Source organism: Vulpes vulpes, chromosome 8 (assembly GCF_048418805.1).
Source record: "Vulpes vulpes isolate BD-2025 chromosome 8, VulVul3, whole genome shotgun sequence".
NCBI lineage: Eukaryota > Metazoa > Chordata > Mammalia > Carnivora > Canidae > Vulpes > Vulpes vulpes.
In genome coordinates this window covers 111664511-111681953 of record NC_132787.1, presented here as the reverse complement: position 1 = coordinate 111681953, position 17443 = coordinate 111664511, and the positions used below count along the sequence as shown (strand labels likewise).

The following is a 17443-nucleotide window of genomic DNA, read 5'->3' as shown; positions in this document are numbered from 1 at the left end:
CCCCCGCGGCTCCTCGCCCCGCCCCCCGGCTCCTCGCCCCGCCCCCGCGGCGCCCCTTCCGTCCTCCGGAAGACTGCGGCCCCCGGCTCAGTCCTGCGCAGGCGCAAGGCCGAAGCGCTCGCCCCGGGGGGCGGCTGAGGGCGTCCTGCGCAGGCGCGCGGGGCGGGGCGCTCGAGGTGCGCATGCGTCGCGCAGGAAACGTCCGACGCGCTCCGTGGGCGCCCGGCTGTGCGCGCGGGAAGATGGCTGAGCAGGTGCCCAAGTCCGTGCTGTTCGTGTGTCTCGGTGAGGCGGCGCGCCCCGGCCCCGGGCGGGCTCTGGGGTGGGCGGTCTGGGCTGTGCTGCTGCGCCCGACCGGGGACGGCGGGGGGGGGGGCGGACGGTGCGACGGACCCCGCAGGCTCCCCTCCGCGCGGCGCACCTGCTGCCCGCTCCGCGTCCCGCTCACCTCCCCCCTCCCCAGGCCTCGTCCCCGCTCACCCGCTCCGCGTCCCGCTCACCTCCCCCCTCCCCAGGCCGCGTCCCGCTCACCCGCCCGCGCCCCAGGCCGCGTCCCGCTCACCTGCCCGCGCCCCAGGCCGCGTCCCGCTCGCCTGCCCCCTCCCCAGCCCTCGTCTCGCTCACCTGCCCCCTCCCCAGGCCTCGTCCCCGCTCACCTCCCCCCTCCCCAGGCCGTGTCACCGCTCACCCGCCCGCGTCCCGCTCACCCGCCCGCTCCCCAGGCTGCGGCCCGCTCACCTGCCCGCGTCCCGCTCACCTCCCCCCTCCCCAGGCCGCGTCCCGCTCACCTGCCCGCGCCCCAGGCTACTTCCCGCTCACCTGCCCGCTGTCCAGTCGGGGTCCCCTCTCACCTGCTGGCCCTCCCTGTGCCCCGGCTCCCCCTTACCCGCTGGACTACCTCTCACCTGCTCAGTCTGCTGATGAGGGGAAAGCAGAGGGCCGCCTCGTCTCACCGTGGTGGCGGCCATCATCTGGTCCTTAAGCTCTCCGTCGAAGGCTGCCGTCCGGAACCCACGGCGATTAGAGGGCAGCCGGTTCCTGTTGGGTCTGGCAGGCCCTGGCGTCGCCGGTCATGCGGACGTTACCACCGCGGGGCTCGTTCTCGGGGGACGCGTGGCTGAGTCGATCTTCGGCGCAGTGTTGTGTGTCCGCAGAGCCGTGGTACCAGGCCGTCTTCTCAGTGCCAGGGAGACGGAGCCACGCAAAGTGGCTGCCTCCACAGAGCTCGGGTTCACGCCCGAGCACTTGGTTATCTAATAAGTTGATGTTGTATCAAGGACTGCAGGGCAGGGAAGGGGGTGGGCGTGGAGTGCTCTCTTAAGTAGAATGGTCGGGGTGGCCTTACCTGCAGGGTGACGCTTGGGCAAAGACTTGAGGCAGAGAAAGCAAGCCCTGGGTCTTCGGAAAAGCATCCCGGGCCCAGAAGAAAGTGGGCGACCAGCCTTGAAACAGGAGTGCTGGTCCTGTTCATGCTGGAGGGAAACCGCCGGCCTGGCCCAGAGACCCAGTAGCCGTTTCCAGCCACACCTTCCTCTGTACCTGGAGACTCCAGGGTAGTTGCAGTGCCTGTTTTCTCAGTGCCGCCGCAGATGCATAACAAACTATTCCGGATGCACGGGGAAGCTATTCCTTACAAGAAATGAGTGCTCCGGGGCAGGACGCTGAACTCCTTATGTAAAGAACCAGAGAGTAAATATTTGGTGCTTTGCAAAAGCGGACCTAGACAATACATAAACAGTAATGCTTGGCCGTGTCCCAGTATAACTTTATTTATGGACGCTGCAATTTGAATTCCATGTGGGTTTCTCATGCTGCAAGATCTTATTCTACTTCTGAGTTTTTCCAGTTATTCAAAAGGTAAAAATTATTCCTGGTTCTCTGGACTGTACACGGAGGGAGCTACGGGTCATAGTTTTCAGATGCTGTTTTAGGGTCTACAGAGACCTGTCTAGTGAGGCCACATGAGGGCTCGGGCTCACCCTGGAGGAGATAATCGGCTGGAGGATGAAGCCATTGAGCGGAGCTGGGACGTTTAGAGAGAAGTGCTCAAGTGCTGTTTTGAGATTAGACTGGGCGGGGGTGAGGCCAGGGGTGCAGAAGAGCGTGTGCTGGATCCAAGAGCATCGCGGGTGGGGGGCTGAGGGGTCAGATTCTGGGCAGGTTCCAGGAGTCGACGAATGCCTTTTCGCACGATCGCCTGACACAGAGCACTAAGAATGGTGTATCTTTGAAATGTAAAAACTACATTCCTTCAGAGCATTTATTTGGGCCCTTTTCAGACCGGAGTGTCAGATGTTTTCTGTTGGTAAGGCTGATGGCGGGAAAGAACCGCGCTCCTTATTTTGGCAGGATTATTGAGGGTTTCGTGTTTTTGTGCCCAAGAGATATGCTCAGCTGTTGAAGGCCCTGGTGCTTCCAGCGTGGTTGGAAGTGATAATGGATTAGTGAGGTCAGATGACCTCTTTCCTACAACTGATTGATACTTATTGATACTTCCTCTGTGCTGCCCATTGTGAGGGGTGCTGCCCAAAGTGGGAGACACCGTCCCTACCCTTGGAGAATGTCATTTTTTCCTTTTGTGCGTCTCAGCCCTTGAAGTACAGGTGTTGGGTAAGGATGTAATATGCTGCCTAATTTGGAAAAAAGCAAGCAGGAGACTTCACAGATTGAGCTTTTTTCTAAAGAAGTCTGCGGATGACAGTTTAAGTTCTTAGAATTTTCCACAGGTGAACCTGTAGCACCGTGGTTTACTTTTTTTTTTTAAGATTTTATTTATTTATTTATGAGAGAGAGACAGAGAGAGGCAGAGACATAGGCAGAGGGAGGCGCAGGCTCCATGCAGGGAGCCCGATGTGGGACTTGATCCTGGGTCTCCGGGGTCAGGCCCTGGGCTGGAGGTGGCACTAAACCACTGAGCCACCCGGGCTGCCCTGTGTTTTACTTATGAGCTCCATTTTTAATAATGCCTTAATTTAGTGATAGCAACTTTTGAAATCCAGAGAACAAGTTATGGGGAAGCAGGATTCCACTAATTTTGTTAAGTAGTATGACTTGACTTCTAATTTTTGCAGTAGTAATTTTTTCCCATCTATATTTACACATACATCTTACGGTAAATACAACTATCTGGGAAAAAAGTCAGTGTGGATGAATATGGCTTGACTTTAAGGCAGTAAATAATCCTAGTTTTTGTCTTGTGGGGAATCTGAGCTGTTATTTTGTAGTTAATTATTTGTAAAGAGATGAGACTAGTCTTTTTATTATGTCTTTTTTTTTTTTAAAGATTTTATTTATTCATGAGAGACACACACACACACACAGAGAGAGAGAGAGGGGGGCAGAGACACAGGCAGAGGGAGAAGCAGGCTCCATGCAGGGAGCCCAATGCGGGACTCGACCCTGGGACCCCAGGATCATGGCCTGGGCTGAAGGCAGACGCTAAACCGCTGAGCCACCTGGGCTGCCCTTATTATTATGTCTTTAGATGTGAGATTGTAAGCATCTATTCTGAAGTTTCAAAATAATAACAGTGGTCTTAAAGTGAATAGAGTGGTGGCAGATAAAGTATTCCCAGGGTGTACGGGGACAGATAAAGCAATTATACGTCGTCAGGACCTTTTCAGTGATTAACATAGTAGGGATGATAATACTTATTTTAAAAACAAAACAAGAATCCAGAATGTCTTAAGGAGAAACGTTACAACACAAACTAGCTCATAGAGGACATCGAGGACTCATTCCCGTGTTCCCTGTCGCGGTTGAGTGGTTGATAAGCTTCACTGCTGTGGAAACCGCAATCTCTGTGGTTTATAAATATATTATAAGGCCTAAGACTAAAGTGCGAACTGAAGAATACTGTGGTAAAGTCGGTGTTGGGCTCACCTACCAGGGCATCAGTTGTGTTTCGCACTTCAGAAGATCCAGTGCTCCGTGCCTATCACAAACCCGAAGATTCCAGATGAGTGGAGGTGACCGTGTCTGCCTAACGCAGCTCCCTCAATGCCCAGCGTGCTCTGGTTGCCCCCGTAGTGAGTCTCCCCTTTCGTTCCAGGCTCTCTAGGCCTGCAGCCGTTTGTGGGAAGTTTCCTGGCTCCTGTGTCTTAGAACATCCCCTTCCCGCTGGGAAGTTAGGGCTGCGCCCACCAGACCCACTAGCACACGTTGTTGATTGTTCTCTTAGTGATACAGCCGCCCAGTAAGTCCTCTTCCTAAGAGGTCAACTCCTCTTCCTTTTTTTCTGGTGAGGAGTTTTCTCATTATCTTATTCATGCTTTTAGCCTAGTCCTTAGGATGACAGTGTTTTGTTGTTCCAAGGGGTCCTCATGTAGTCCATGCCTGGAGGGTGAGCCACACATTGGGGCCAGGGCAGCTGCAGTCAGTTCGGCATAATCCCATATCCACGCCTGCGTGATGGAACTCCCCTGGCTCCGGAGCCCCGGGGAGCATCCTGGGTTGGCAGTTCCCTGAGTATTTTGTCCCACGTGGATGACGAGAGGGTCACACGTGTCATAGGACCAGAAAGCTTCAGGTTGGAGACTTCCAGAATCTCGCCGTGCTTTCTAACTTTGGCTGATTCTGCTTTGAATCTTTTTGGTTATGATAAAACTATAATCCCGAGCCTTGCATTTTCTTCATTTTTTCTCTTCTAGAGAGTTGTTGAACCTCTAGCAGAGAAGGTGGTCCTGGGGAGTCCCGGAACTCGCAGCCATTTGGGAAGCTCTGGGTGACCTGCAGGGCAGCACCCTAATTCAGCAGGCGGACTCCAGCAGATTATTGCACCCTGAAAGTCTGTGTTGAGCTACTGTTGGGATGCGTTCGTGTACTTTATGAAACAGTGTTCATCCTTACGTGCAATATACTTAAAAATACGTATTTTTAACCCTGTTTTACTTCATTTTAAAATAGACTTGTTGCAGCCCGCTTTGTTGATTACATGAGTTACCTCGGGACACCAATAGCAACCCTGAAAAACAATGATTTGGATTGTTTTGTTTTTCTTATGTCTTAGTTACTTGTTGTTGTAGTCCTTGGGCAGCTGGTGTCAGGTCATGGAGCACGGGTCGGGCCAGCATCCCCAGGTGTGCATGCTGACCTCACTTTGCTGACACCGGTGAAGCGGCCGCGGAGCATTAAACCTGACACCCCCTCTCTGCTTTCCCCTTTTTTTAAGGTAACATCTGTCGGTCACCCATTGCAGAAGCCGTTTTCAGAAAACTCGTCACTGATCAAAAGCTTTCAGATAACGTAAGTACGGTTCTGTATGTTGAAGAGGCCAGCCTGGCTGCCTCGGGGCAGGAAATGGCGAAAAAAAATTCTTTTTTTCTCCTACAGTGGAGGATAGACAGTGCAGCGACATCCACGTATGAAATAGGAAACCCTCCTGATTATCGAGGGCAGAGTTGCATGAAGAAGCATGGTATCCCCATGAATCACATTGCCCGGCAGGTACTGTACTGGAACTTGAAAGTGCACACGTGTGTTCTCTGTTGCAGTGGGTCATTGACAGTGGCGCTGTTTCTGACTGGAACGTGGGCCGGTCACCAGATCCGAGAGCTCTGTCCTGCCTCAGAAATCATGGCATTAACACAGCCCATAAAGCACGACAGGTAGAAGAGATCTCATTTAATTTCTAATACTGGAGCCCCTAACTTGAGAAGCGGTGAGCTCAGCCACACTGACGTGCTCATGCGTGCCTGTCCCGGGTCTGTTTTCATAGCCACCAGCTGCCCGTTCTGTTTCACTGCTGGTTCCACAGTTGAGAAGACAGGCACCACCTTGGAATTTGCTGATTAGAATGTTATAATCACATACGGGTACTGGTGAGAGCCCAGCCTACGAGCTGGAGACCTGGGTTATAATCTCCTTTTTCATTTGTCCCTGCGTGATTGAAACGTGTGAGCCCTGGGGGCGAGTCTGCTCACGTTACAAGTCTGTTGGTAGAATGAAGTTCTGTAACATGTTCAAAACTGTATTTTCACTTGTGAAGGGTCTTAGAGGGTCGTGCTGATACTCTGGGTGCATAGCCTGCTCCCAGCAAGTGGACCTGGGGTCTGGATTCTGGAGTGCTGCACGGGACATTCTGGGGTAGGAAGGTGCGCTGCGTCCGCTCTGTTCCGTGGGAAGCCAGTGGGCCGTTGGACGTTTGAAATACGGCAGAGGAGCCCAGGTTTACGTTTTAACTTACGTACGAGGCCGCCTGGAACTGGTAAGCATGTTGGTGCCCGCGCAGCTCTGAGATCCTGCAGAAGCACCGAGAGTGGTGGTGGCGCCTCCCGTAGCCCCGGGCTGCCCCTAAGCCTGCGTCATTTCTCCCCGGGGCTGCCCCTAAGGCTGCGTCATTTCTTGGGCAGAATGCTTCAGATACTGTTCTGCGAGGGGAGTTCCTTCATCAGTATCCTTATCTTATGGAACTCTGTTGGATGGTTTTAAAAATCTGGCTGGGGCTGCGGGTGGCTCCCTTGGTTCAGCATCTGAGTCTTGATTTTGGTTCCGGTCATGGTGCTCACGATCTCAGGGTCCTGGGAGTGAGCCCTGCGTCGGGCACCCTGCTTGGCGGGAGTCTGCTGCTCACCCTCCCTCTCCCTCTGCCCCTTCTCTTGCTCACTTTCTTTCTAATATAAATAAGTCTTTAAAAAAAAATTAAAAAAGAAACCTGGCTAAATCTCGTAACTTCTTTTGTATCCAGCCTAACACGGCGTACAGGCTCTGTAGGCCTCGCAGGGCTGTGGACTGGCCTCGGAAACCACAGGCCGTGCCCAGTGAGGAGCTTTTGGGGCCTTTGAAGTGAGAAGCTGCCGAGTGCTTTTAAGATCAGTTGTCAGGTGTATTACGTATTTACAAGCGCAGCTGGCCCCATGGGAACCGCGACTGAGTGTTAGAGGAGGCCTTTGCGTCAGACTGGACGGAGACCGATCGCCGTTACCTTAAAGCAGCTCTTTGCTGAAGGTTTCCCAACTGCTTTGCCGCGCGGCCCTGTATTTTTATTTTTGATCATATAACTTTTTGTCCTCTCCTTTACCTTGTTAGGGAAGGGGGGTAGTGGGTAAACGTGTTTTGATCGGGGAGAAACAGTTCTGGAGAGAAAATACACAGCCCATCACCGGTCACCCGGCCTCAAGGTGGGGGAACCGGGCTTTGACCACTGGCTTGTTTGTTGTGATAAAGGCACGTACGGGTGTGAGCCGGAATGTTCACGGAAGTGCCATAGAAACACTTCTGCTGCGCTAACGACGTCTCAGCAGCTACTAATACACACGTCATTTTGGCTTAGATAAATTTACTCTGGAACCTGTGAACTTCCCATTTCTGGCTGTCAGCTGACTGTCGGCTAACTACCCATGTAGGTGAACTCCCCGGAGGCCTGACTTTTCCTTATGTGAATTCTCATTGGGCGGAATAGGACACAGTCGAGATCACGGCCCCAGTCTCCAGGGTTTGCACACCTCGCCCAGTTCTACTTTCAGCGGTTTAGAGAACGTGGATTTATTCTGAGTAGTAGTTTGTGATTTCAAGCTGTCAGGCTTTCAGGTTTTCTATTTTTGAGATTGGATTATTTTTTCGTACACAGGCATATAATTTGAGTACAATTGAGTTATTTTAAATACACAGGTCTTAAAAAAAGTATAATTTCAGATCTTTGTTGTGTTTTAGCATCTTTACAGGCTTTCTCCTTAGTGGTTGTCACAATGTGTATGAGAACTGTTCTGTTGTATTTCTTAAAATTTTGGTTTTCCTAATACTTTCAACCTGGGTTAACAAGTAAAATATCTTTAGGGTGCTTCGTTCTGGGCTTGGGTGTGTGACTGCACGTCAGTCAGGTCTGTGGAGATGTTTCCTTTGCTGATACGTTGGTTCTTCTGTGTGACGCCTGACGGGCGGTCAGCGGGTTCCTGGGCGAGTACCGCTGCCTCCACCCCGAGGTCACCACCCGGATTCTTTCTGCCTTTGTACCTTCGCGGAATCCTGTAGAGTGTGCCCTTTGGGTCAGCTCTCCCTTGGTGACACTCTCCACTGTGCCCATGACGGCTGCTTCCAGGACCTGCTTCCCGTCCCGCTAGCTGCTTCCTCCACCCTGGGCGTCAGAGGCCGCTGCCACTTCCTGCTGGGTGCGTGTGAACACCGTGCCGCGTGTGGGGAGCGCCTGCGGGCAGTCCTGTTGGGCTCACACCCAGGGCACACACCTGGGATGGACACACGTGTCGGGGGGATGCACACCCAGGGTAACACAGGTGTCGAGGATACACACTCGGGGTCACACACATGTCGGGGGGGGATACACGTGTCGGGGGGATACACACCCAGGGGCACACACATGTCGGGGATACACACCCAGGGTCACGCAGGTGTCAGGGATACACACCCAGGGTCACATAGATGTCGGGGGATTCACACACGTGTCAGGGGGATACACACCTGGGGTCACATGTGTCGAGGGGATACACACCGAGGGTCACACAGGTGTCGGGGGGATACTCACCTGGGGTCACAAACGTCAGGGGGATATGCACCCAGGGTCACACACCTGTTGGGGGGATACGCACCCAGGGTCACACACCTGTCGGGGGGATACGCACCCAGGGTCACACACGTGTCGGGGGGATACGCACCCAGGGTCACACACCTGTCAGGGGGATACGCACCTGGGGTCACACATCTGTCGGGGGGATACACACCCGGGGTCACACAGGTGTCAGGGGAGATACACACCCGGGGTCACACACCTGTCGGGGGGGATACACACCCGGGGTCACACACCTGTCGGGGGGGATACATACCCAGGGTCATACACATGTCAGGGGGATACGCACCCAGGGTCACACACGTGTCGGGGGGATACGCACCCAGGGTCACACACCTGTCGGGGGGATACGCACCCAGGGTCACACACGTGTCGGGGGGATACGCACCCAGGGTCACACACCTGTCGGGGGGATACGCACCCAGGGTCACACACGTGTCGGGGGGATACGCACCCAGGGTCACACACCTGTCGGGGGGATACATACCCAGGGTCACACATGTTGGGATACACACCCGGGGTCACACAGGTGTCAGGGGAGATACACACCCGGGGTCACACACCTGTCGGGGGAATACATACCCAGGGTCACACACATGTCAGGGGGATACGCACCCAGGGTCACACACCTGTCGGGGGGATACGCACCCAGGGTCACACACCTGTCGGGAGGATATGCACCCAGGGTCACACACATGTCGGGGGGATACGCACCCAGGGTCACACACCTGTCGGGGGATACGCACCTGGGGTCACACATCTGTTGGGGGGATACACACCCGGGGTCACACAGGTGTCAGGGGAGATACACACCCGGGGTCACACACCTGTCGGGGGGATACATACCCAGGGTCACACACATGTCGGGGGGATACGCACCCAGGGTCACACACCTGTCGGGGGATACGCACCCGGGGTCACACATCTGTCGGGGGGATATGCACCCGGGGTCACACACCTGTCGGGGGGATACGCACCCGGGGTCACACACCTGTCGGGGGGATACGCACCCGGGGTCACACACCTGTCGGGGGGATACGCACCCGGGGTCACACACCTGTCGGGGGGATACGCACCCGGGGTCACACACGTGTCGGGGGGATACGCACCCGGGGTCACACACCTGTCAGGGGGATACGCACCTGGGGTCACACATCTGTTGGGGGGATACACACCCGGGGTCACACAGGTGTCAGGGGAGATACACACCCGGGGTCACACACCTGTCGGGGGAATACATACCCAGGGTCACACACATGTCAGGGGGATACGCACCCAGGGTCACACACCTGTCGGGGGGATACGCACCCAGGGTCACACACCTGTCGGGAGGATATGCACCCAGGGTCACACACATGTCGGGGGGATACGCACCCAGGGTCACACACCTGTCGGGGGATACGCACCTGGGGTCACACATCTGTTGGGGGGATACACACCCGGGGTCACACAGGTGTCAGGGGAGATACACACCCGGGGTCACACACCTGTCGGGGGGATACATACCCAGGGTCACACACATGTCGGGGGGATACGCACCCAGGGTCACACACCTGTCGGGGGATACGCACCCGGGGTCACACATCTGTCGGGGGGATATGCACCCGGGGTCACACACCTGTCGGGGGGATACGCACCCGGGGTCACACACCTGTCGGGGGGATACGCACCCGGGGTCACACACCTGTCGGGGGGATACGCACCCGGGGTCACACACCTGTCGGGGGGATACGCACCCGGGGTCACACACGTGTCGGGGGGATACGCACCCGGGGTCACACACCTGTCAGGGGGATACGCACCTGGGGTCACACATCTGTTGGGGGGATACACACCCGGGGTCACACAGGTGTCAGGGGAGATACACACCCGGGGTCACACACCTGTCGGGGGAATACATACCCAGGGTCACACACATGTCAGGGGGATACGCACCCAGGGTCACACACATGTCGGGGGGATACGCACCCAGGGTCACACACCTGTCGGATACGCACCTGGGGTCACACATCTGTTGGGGGGATACACACCCGGGGTCACACACCTGTCGGGGGGATACATACCCAGGGTCACACATGTTGGGATACACACCCGGGGCCACACACGCGAGGCATACACACTCGTCACGGTTCTGTGGCCTCATAAAACCAGTCAGGTAAAATTGTTAAGTTTGTTGATTATCGCTAGTGTTTCTGCTTTCAGGATTTGGCCGGATTCATCGATTCTGTTGTCTCCGTTCCTGAAATTGCTCTCGCTTTCTCTGCAGCCTTTAGGTTTCTCTTTTGGATTTTTTCCAGCAGTCCTGTATGGTAGGCCAAGCTGCTTCCTGAATATGCACCTTGACGGTTTCCATCAGTTCTGGAAAGTTCTCCGTTTTCCATCTCCCCTGCGGGCCGTGGCTCTGAGGCTTGGCCTGTCGGCCTGGGCTCCGTCCCAGCACAGCCTGCCCGGAGCCCCTCTGAGGGCCTGTGGTGTGGCCCGGCCGGCGTCCTCTTCAGCAGCTGCTCCCCACTGGGTGCCCTGAGCGGGTGAGGCAGGGGCAGATGCTTTGACAGGAGGCTGATGTGTGCCAGCCCCTGCTCCCTGGGTCCGCTGTACCAGCCCCGCGGCCGTTCCCTGCAGCCTGTGAGGTTGCGGGTGGGCCTTTGGAGCTTCTCTGCTCCAGCAGCGGCGCCTTGCCCGGGCTTCTCTGCGTCCGAAGCACGGTCTCCGCCCGGGCGCTGCTGACCGTGCGTGGGGCGGCCCTGGGCACCGTGGGGTCTGGCTGCGTCCCTGGTCTCTGCGCACGCCGGCGGGAGCGTCCCGCTCCTCTCCACCAGGACATTGCTGGTGGGCCCCCTCTTGGAGAGTTCCCGCCTAGGATCTCCCCCCCCGTGTCCGTGACGTCGTGAGGACGGGATCCGTTCGGTGTCAGGCGACCGGTGGACTTGGACAGAATAATTAAGGTTCGCTGTTGTCTTTCCTCTTCTGAGTTGCCAGGAACCTTCGATGTTAAGGTACATGTTGCCCGTGGGGGCTTCTGCTGGGGTTCTGGCCCCCCCAGGCCGTGCCCTCCTGGTGGCACACTCACGGCTTCACACACGCGCTCGGCTCCAAGGCAGCGAGCTCTCCTCTCCGGCGCGGAGCTGGCTTGCCCCAGCAAGTCGTGGCTTGTTCAGCGTGGGGCCTTCCCTCGGCCCTCTCGTAGGGCCTGGTCATAGCTGCTCTTACTGTGATCTAAACATCACATACGCTTCTCAAGTGCTCTCAGGTCTAAGACCGTCTTACGATCCATAATTGTAGTAATTCTAAAACCATAAAAAACATTGTTAATAGTTACTCCTGGGATGTCTCTCATAAGCTGTTTTGGGGAAATAGCTCATGGCATGGCTCTAATAGATGTTGACTAAGCTAGCACCTCGGGAGTGCTAACAGGATACCGTCCTCGGCACCTGATGAGCTGCTGCATTAAGAACTCACGCACGTACATTTGAAGAGCACAAGTTACATCTTTAACAGAATAATGAGCATATTTATCATTTGTTTGCTACACTGATTATTATAAAGACTGTTTTTGTATTTGAGAGAGCGAGCGAGAGCGGATGCACGAGCGGGGGGAGGGGTGGTGGGAGGAGCAGACTCCCCCCCCACCCCAGCAGGGAGCCCAACACGCGGGACCCAGGCCCCGGGTCACGACCTGAGCCTGAGGCAGCCGCTCAACCGCTGAGCCCCCAGACGCCCCGACGCTGACGTCATGAACAGCGTCCTCACTCTGGTTAGCCAGGGTTTCCGCATCCTTCCTAGTGTCCTGGTGCTCTTATATTTTAAATGATTTCTTAGTGACGGAGGTTATTATTGAAAACTTACATTGTGCGAAATTATTTCCACCTTCGCTATGTGGCCTCTCCTTATTTATGATAGCCAGGGATCATAAAATAACGCTCCCCCTTACGTTTCAGTGGGCTTATGTTGCTAAGTTACGATGTCGGAGACCTGGTAAGTTCTCAGGTTAGAATCCGTAAAAATACCGAGTGGCCTCCTGCGTCGTGTTCACATGGCGTGTCCTCGGGGAGACAGCCACACGTCCAGGTCCTCGGCGGCCGTTCCGTGAGCACCTGCCTCCCTCCCCGGCTCCCCCGACGCCCCTGCACCTGGCTCGGCCTGGTGTCCACGGCCATGGGTGCAGGGCTGTCCTGCCCAGGAGGGAGCGGCGCGGGCAGCCGTCGTTCTTCACCGCCGTGTGTCACCAGGGACGACGGATGAGGAAGGCGGAGACGAAGGGGGTTAAGCATGACATTTGATACGTTCGGTGAATTATACTCGTTACTGAGAATTACGGGTGAAGTCAGACTTTGTGCTTACGTGTTAGGCTGTTGGGGTTATTCCAGGGAACTTGATAATAGAACATTTCTTTACAATATGATATTACAAAATAGGTTAACTCTATTTTAAGTTTAAAATACCCTAAATTATTTAACTTAAGTAAGAAATTCAAATATAGCAAATTTTCGTGCGTGTGCTGCTTTGGAGCCTCTAGGCCATTGTTACAAACATAAACACTGTTTTTGACTTCTTGTTTAATTTTAGGTTACCAAGGAAGACTTTGCCACATTTGATTATATACTGTGTATGGATGAAAGCAATCTGAGGTAATCCCATTTTCTAGAGGATATTTCTGTTCAGCTGTCAGTTCCGTAATAGGCCAGTTGTTTGTGGTCGAAAGTGATTTTTTTATTGTCTTAAAGTTCTAAAGGTAGTGATGGTCACAGTGTGTGGGACAGTCTGTCCTGAGTGGTTGTGAGCGGCGTCTCCCCGTGTGTGTACGGAGGGGCGCGGCCGCAGGCCACGGGGAGCTCCTGAGCGGGCATAGCCCGGAGCCTGGGCACGCGGGGCGTGTGGCCCGGGAAGGGAAGGTGAGGACAGGGAGACTTACCGCCCTAGCGGACTTAGCCACAGAAGCAGGCAGACGGGCTGGGGTACGCCGTGGTGGTGTCTGCACCCCAAGCCCCGGACCCTTGCTCTGCATCTTACGGAGGAGGCGCAAGGGCTGCGGCACATGCCCTGCTTCATGGGTGGAGCGGGTCGGTGTGCAGGCTGTGGCCGGGGCTTTGTGCAGCAGAGTGCCTGCCACTGCCCAGTGGCCTGTGTGGGGTCGGACCCCGGGGGACACGGTGTGGGCAGTTAGGAGCTTTGTGTGCAGGGAGAGGAGCCACACAGACCTCCGGTGGCCGTGCCAGGATGTGAACATGACATGTCACACAGGTGTCACGGCCGCGGGGGGTCAGGTGACCCAAGAGACTGTACGAGGTCATTCCCTTGCTGAGATGAGGGCACTGTGCCCCTCAGTCACCACGACTGGGGTTTACCCGGCGTGCGGAGAGCCAGGAGCACCAGGAGCACCCAGCTCTGGCCAGGCCCTTAGCGGGACGTCTCACGTTGCACTCGCTTCTCCGGGTGGTCGGCAGGCGGCCAGTGGGTGCTGCTCGGTCACGAGCAGGGTCCCTTCCCTCGGTGTTCAGTGCGGGTGTCTGGGAGCAGATGGAGCCCACGCGTGTGCCCAGGTTGCTGTGGGGACAAGCCGTGTTGCTCAGAGGCCTGGCCCGCCGTGTCCCGGGGCACAGGGTGACATCCTGGGTGCTCGGTGGAGGTCGCTAACCACGTGGGGGAGGATGCAGATGCTGAGGAGCTGCCTCCGCACCGCACCGCACCACCGGTGCTGAGTGGGGGCAGGCGGGGGCGGTGGGACCGCTGTTCAGCTGGGGGGCAGTGGGGGTAGGCACAGACGGGAGTGAGGGTGAGGGTGGGGGTGGGCGCAGATGGCGGGGGGCGTGAGAAGGCATGAGGGTGGGTGCAGAGGGGCTTCGGTGGGGTGGGGCCTGAGTGGGGGTGGTGGGGGTGTGCACAGATGGGGCAGGGCCAAGGTGGGGCGGGGGCAGGCACCCCGGGACTGGGCTCCACGGCCTCCCCGCTGCGGCGGCGTCTGGGTCACCGCTTTTCCGTGTCGTCGTCCCCGCCGTGTGTCCCCGCAGGACGCGGTCACTGACTCCGGTTGCACAGGCTGCAGTGGCTCAGCCCTGCACTGGGGTCACGCCGCTTCACCCCCGCCTGGTTCCTCCTAAGCCCGGTGGCTCGCCGGTGTCGAGGGGCTAGTCCCTGAAGCTCCGCCTGACGCCGCGGATCAGGAAACTAAGTTCATGTTTCAATTTTACAGAGACTTGACTAGAAAAAGTAATCAGGTTAAAAACTGCAGAGCTAAAATCGAACTTCTTGGGAGCTACGACCCGCAGAACCAGCTCATCATCGAGGACCCGTACTACGTAAGTACACCTGCCGCTCCCCTGGCGCGCGCTGGCAACCGTGGGCCCGCGTGGTGACCCGCCTGTGCTTCCAGGGCAACGAGTCGGACTTCGAGGCCGTGTACCAGCAGTGCGCCAGGTGCTGCCGGGCCTTCCTGGAGAAGGTGCGCTGACGCCGCGGGCCTGCGCTTCCTGGGGCCCCACACGCAATAAAGGGGTTTCCTCCACGCGGTGTCTGCGGTGCCAAGTGTTGTTGTTGCGCCAGGCCGCCCTCCCGCCGCCCCCAGCCACAGGCCGCCAAGCACACAGCCCTGTTCCCACGGGGACGCCCGCCCCTTGGCACAGCCTCTCCTGCCAGGGCCCCACCCACACTCCTGCCCACCCTGGGTCACCCCCACCCAACCCTTGCCCACCCTGGGTCACCCGCCCACCCCGGGTCACCCCCACCCACACCCCTGCCCACCCCGGGTCACCTCCCCAATCTCCCCCACCGGCTGTGCAGGCTGCCCACACCCCTGCCCACCCCAGGTACCCCCACCCACCCCCGCTCTCCCCCACCCACTCCTGCTGTCCCCCACTGGCTGTGTAGGCCACCCACATCCCTGCCCACCCCAGCCAACCCCCACACCCCCGCCCGCACCTCCACCCACCCCAGCCCACCCCCCTGCATCTCTGCTCACCCCAGCTCACTCTCCCTCTCCCCTGCCCACCCCTACCCGCACCCTTGCTCACCCCTACATCCCCGCTCACCCCAGCCCACCCCCACTCACCCCTGCTCACGTTCACCTGCACCCCTGTTCACCCTTGCTTACTCCTGCCCACCCCACCCCTGCTCACACCTGCTCATGCCCACCCACCCCTGCCTACCCGCACCCCTGCTCACACCTGCTCATGCCCACCCACCCCTGCCGGCACCCGTACTCATACCTACTCACCCCCACTCACCCCAACCCACCTCCTGCTCACTCCAGTTCACCCCTGTCTACCCCCTGCTCATCCCCCACTCACCCTAGCCCCCCCCCCACTCACCCCTGCTCACCGGGTACACTGCACCCTCAGAGGCTCTGACACCTGCTGCTGTATTTCATGAGGGAGTCAGCTTGGTTCCTTTCAAACCACTTCATGTCTGGAAATGTAATTACAGCCGGAAAGCAGGACGCGGTGCTGGCTCCTCTCACGGACCGCGTGAGGGATGCCTGTGGGACCCAGATGTCAAGTACAGGTTAGCTTAGGTGGGAAAAAGAGTTACAAATTTGCAGAAAGTTCTTTCATGTTGGAATACTTAAGTATTGATACATTAAGTATCCTTTGATGGGTGATTAATCTATAGACAAAACAGGTCATTTCTGTGCACTTTGTGATAACTAAATTCACACAGGGGGCCCCTGGGGGGCTCAGCGATCGAGCATCTCCCTTTGGCTCAGGGCATGACCCCGGGGTCCCTGGATCGAGTCCCACATCGGGCTCCCCACAGGGAGCCTGCTCCCTTTGCCTGTGTCTCCGCCTCTCTCTGAGTCTCTCATGAATAAATAAAATCATTAAAAAGAAATTCGTATGGGTATATGGCAGAAAAATTATTTTCAAAATTGGGGAAATTAATAATGCAACCAAGAAGTATGTGTCCACCTGCTTTTTTATTGATAAGTGAAGAGTCAGAAAATAACGCCTTCCACCCTCCTTTAGTCGACCTGCGATGTTGTACGTGCACGTTAGGAAATAAAACGATAAAACCAGTACGTTGCTTCCGCTTCTTTGTGCAGGAAGTTTGGGCCCTGCAGCCTCACGTGTCCCGGCCGGCCCCCTGCCTGTGGCCCTGGCCGTGTCTCCGGGCGCGGCTCCAGGTCTCCACCCGGGGCACAGCTGGGCCTGGAACCCTGGAGAACCCCTGGCGCGGGTCCGTCTTCATCCAGAGCCCGCATGGACCCTTGCTCAGGGGTGGGGACGGGAGAGTAGAGGAGTAGCAACGGCGCCCCTGGTGTCTGGGTGGGCAGGGCGGGAGCCCAGGGGCAGGAGCAGGGTGGCCTTGCCCCCTCCCCGCTGGCCGTGTGTCCCCCGGCATTTCCCCACGAGTCCTCCTGGGGCACGTAGGGGCATTGCGGCTCCGCGGGCCAGCCCCGGGGGTGGCTCCGAAGAGAATGGCGGTGGGAGAGACAGCCTTGGAAGTAGGACTGCGCGCACTTCAGGGTCACGCTCCCTCCTCCTCATGCGGCCGTTGCTTGCAGACCCCAGGGTGGCGTCACGCTGTCCTTCGGGTCCTGAGTCCGTCCCCGTCACCTGTGCCCTGCGGTCTGCACCCGGGGCTCAGGGATGGACCCAGGCTCCTCCTGGAGTCCCGTGCCCCCCCCCCCCCCCCATCCTCGCGGCCGCATCCGGGCTACAGCTCCTGCAGGCAGAACTCCGGGCCACGCGCGGTCGGATGTTCCGGGCACACGGCCTCTGAGTGTCAGGGCTGCCCCGCAGTGCTACGTCCCGGCCTTCACGGGACCTCGGACTCGGGGAAACACGGACGCGGCCTCTTTTAAATATTTGCCACCGTTTCAGGCTCTGCCTTGGGACAGGCCACCGTTACAGCCTAGCGGCCCCTTTAATAAAAACCCATTTAATTGTCCTTTCCAAGAATTCATGGCCTTCCCCTTTTCCGTTTATGCCT

The 17443-nt window shown here is 57.1% G+C and overlaps 1 protein-coding gene across 4 annotated transcripts; it reads left to right on the top strand.

Annotated features, from left to right (window-relative positions):
- The first annotated feature begins 141 nt into the window (after positions 1-141).
- On the top strand, positions 142-16527 carry ACP1 (acid phosphatase 1). 4 transcript variants are annotated; one of them, XR_012003269.1, is made up of 7 exons: positions 144-285; positions 5171-5244; positions 5332-5606; positions 5717-5813; positions 13085-13146; positions 14709-14814; positions 14889-15020. XR_012003269.1 is itself a non-coding variant. In XM_026009209.2 (6 exons), exons 1-6 carry the CDS (start codon positions 183-185, stop codon positions 14964-14966), a joined length of 537 nt encoding a protein of 178 aa, XP_025864994.2. In that variant the 5' UTR covers positions 142-182; the 3' UTR covers positions 14967-16527. The 4 variants fall into 4 exon arrangements, 2 of the variants coding, with proteins under 2 accessions (XP_025864994.2, XP_072623969.1); XR_012003268.1 differs by having other exon boundaries at positions 5717-8944; positions 9798-13146; XM_026009209.2 differs by lacking the exon at positions 5717-5813 and having other exon boundaries at positions 142-285; positions 5332-5445; positions 14889-16527.
- Positions 16528-17443: the final 916 nt, after the last annotated feature.

Bases quoted from the DNA above. Each gene is read 5' to 3' on its own strand.
- ACP1 (XM_026009209.2), top strand. From the start codon at position 183: ATGCGTCGCGCAGGAAACGTCCGACGCGCTCCGTGGGCGCCCGGCTGT. The intron at 5,245-5,331 runs GTAAGTACGGTT...TTTCTCCTACAG, and splicing joins ATCAAAAGCTTTCAGATAAC to TGGAGGATAGACAGTGCAGC. The intron at 13,147-14,708 runs GTAATCCCATTT...TCAATTTTACAG, and splicing joins ATGGATGAAAGCAATCTGAG to AGACTTGACTAGAAAAAGTA.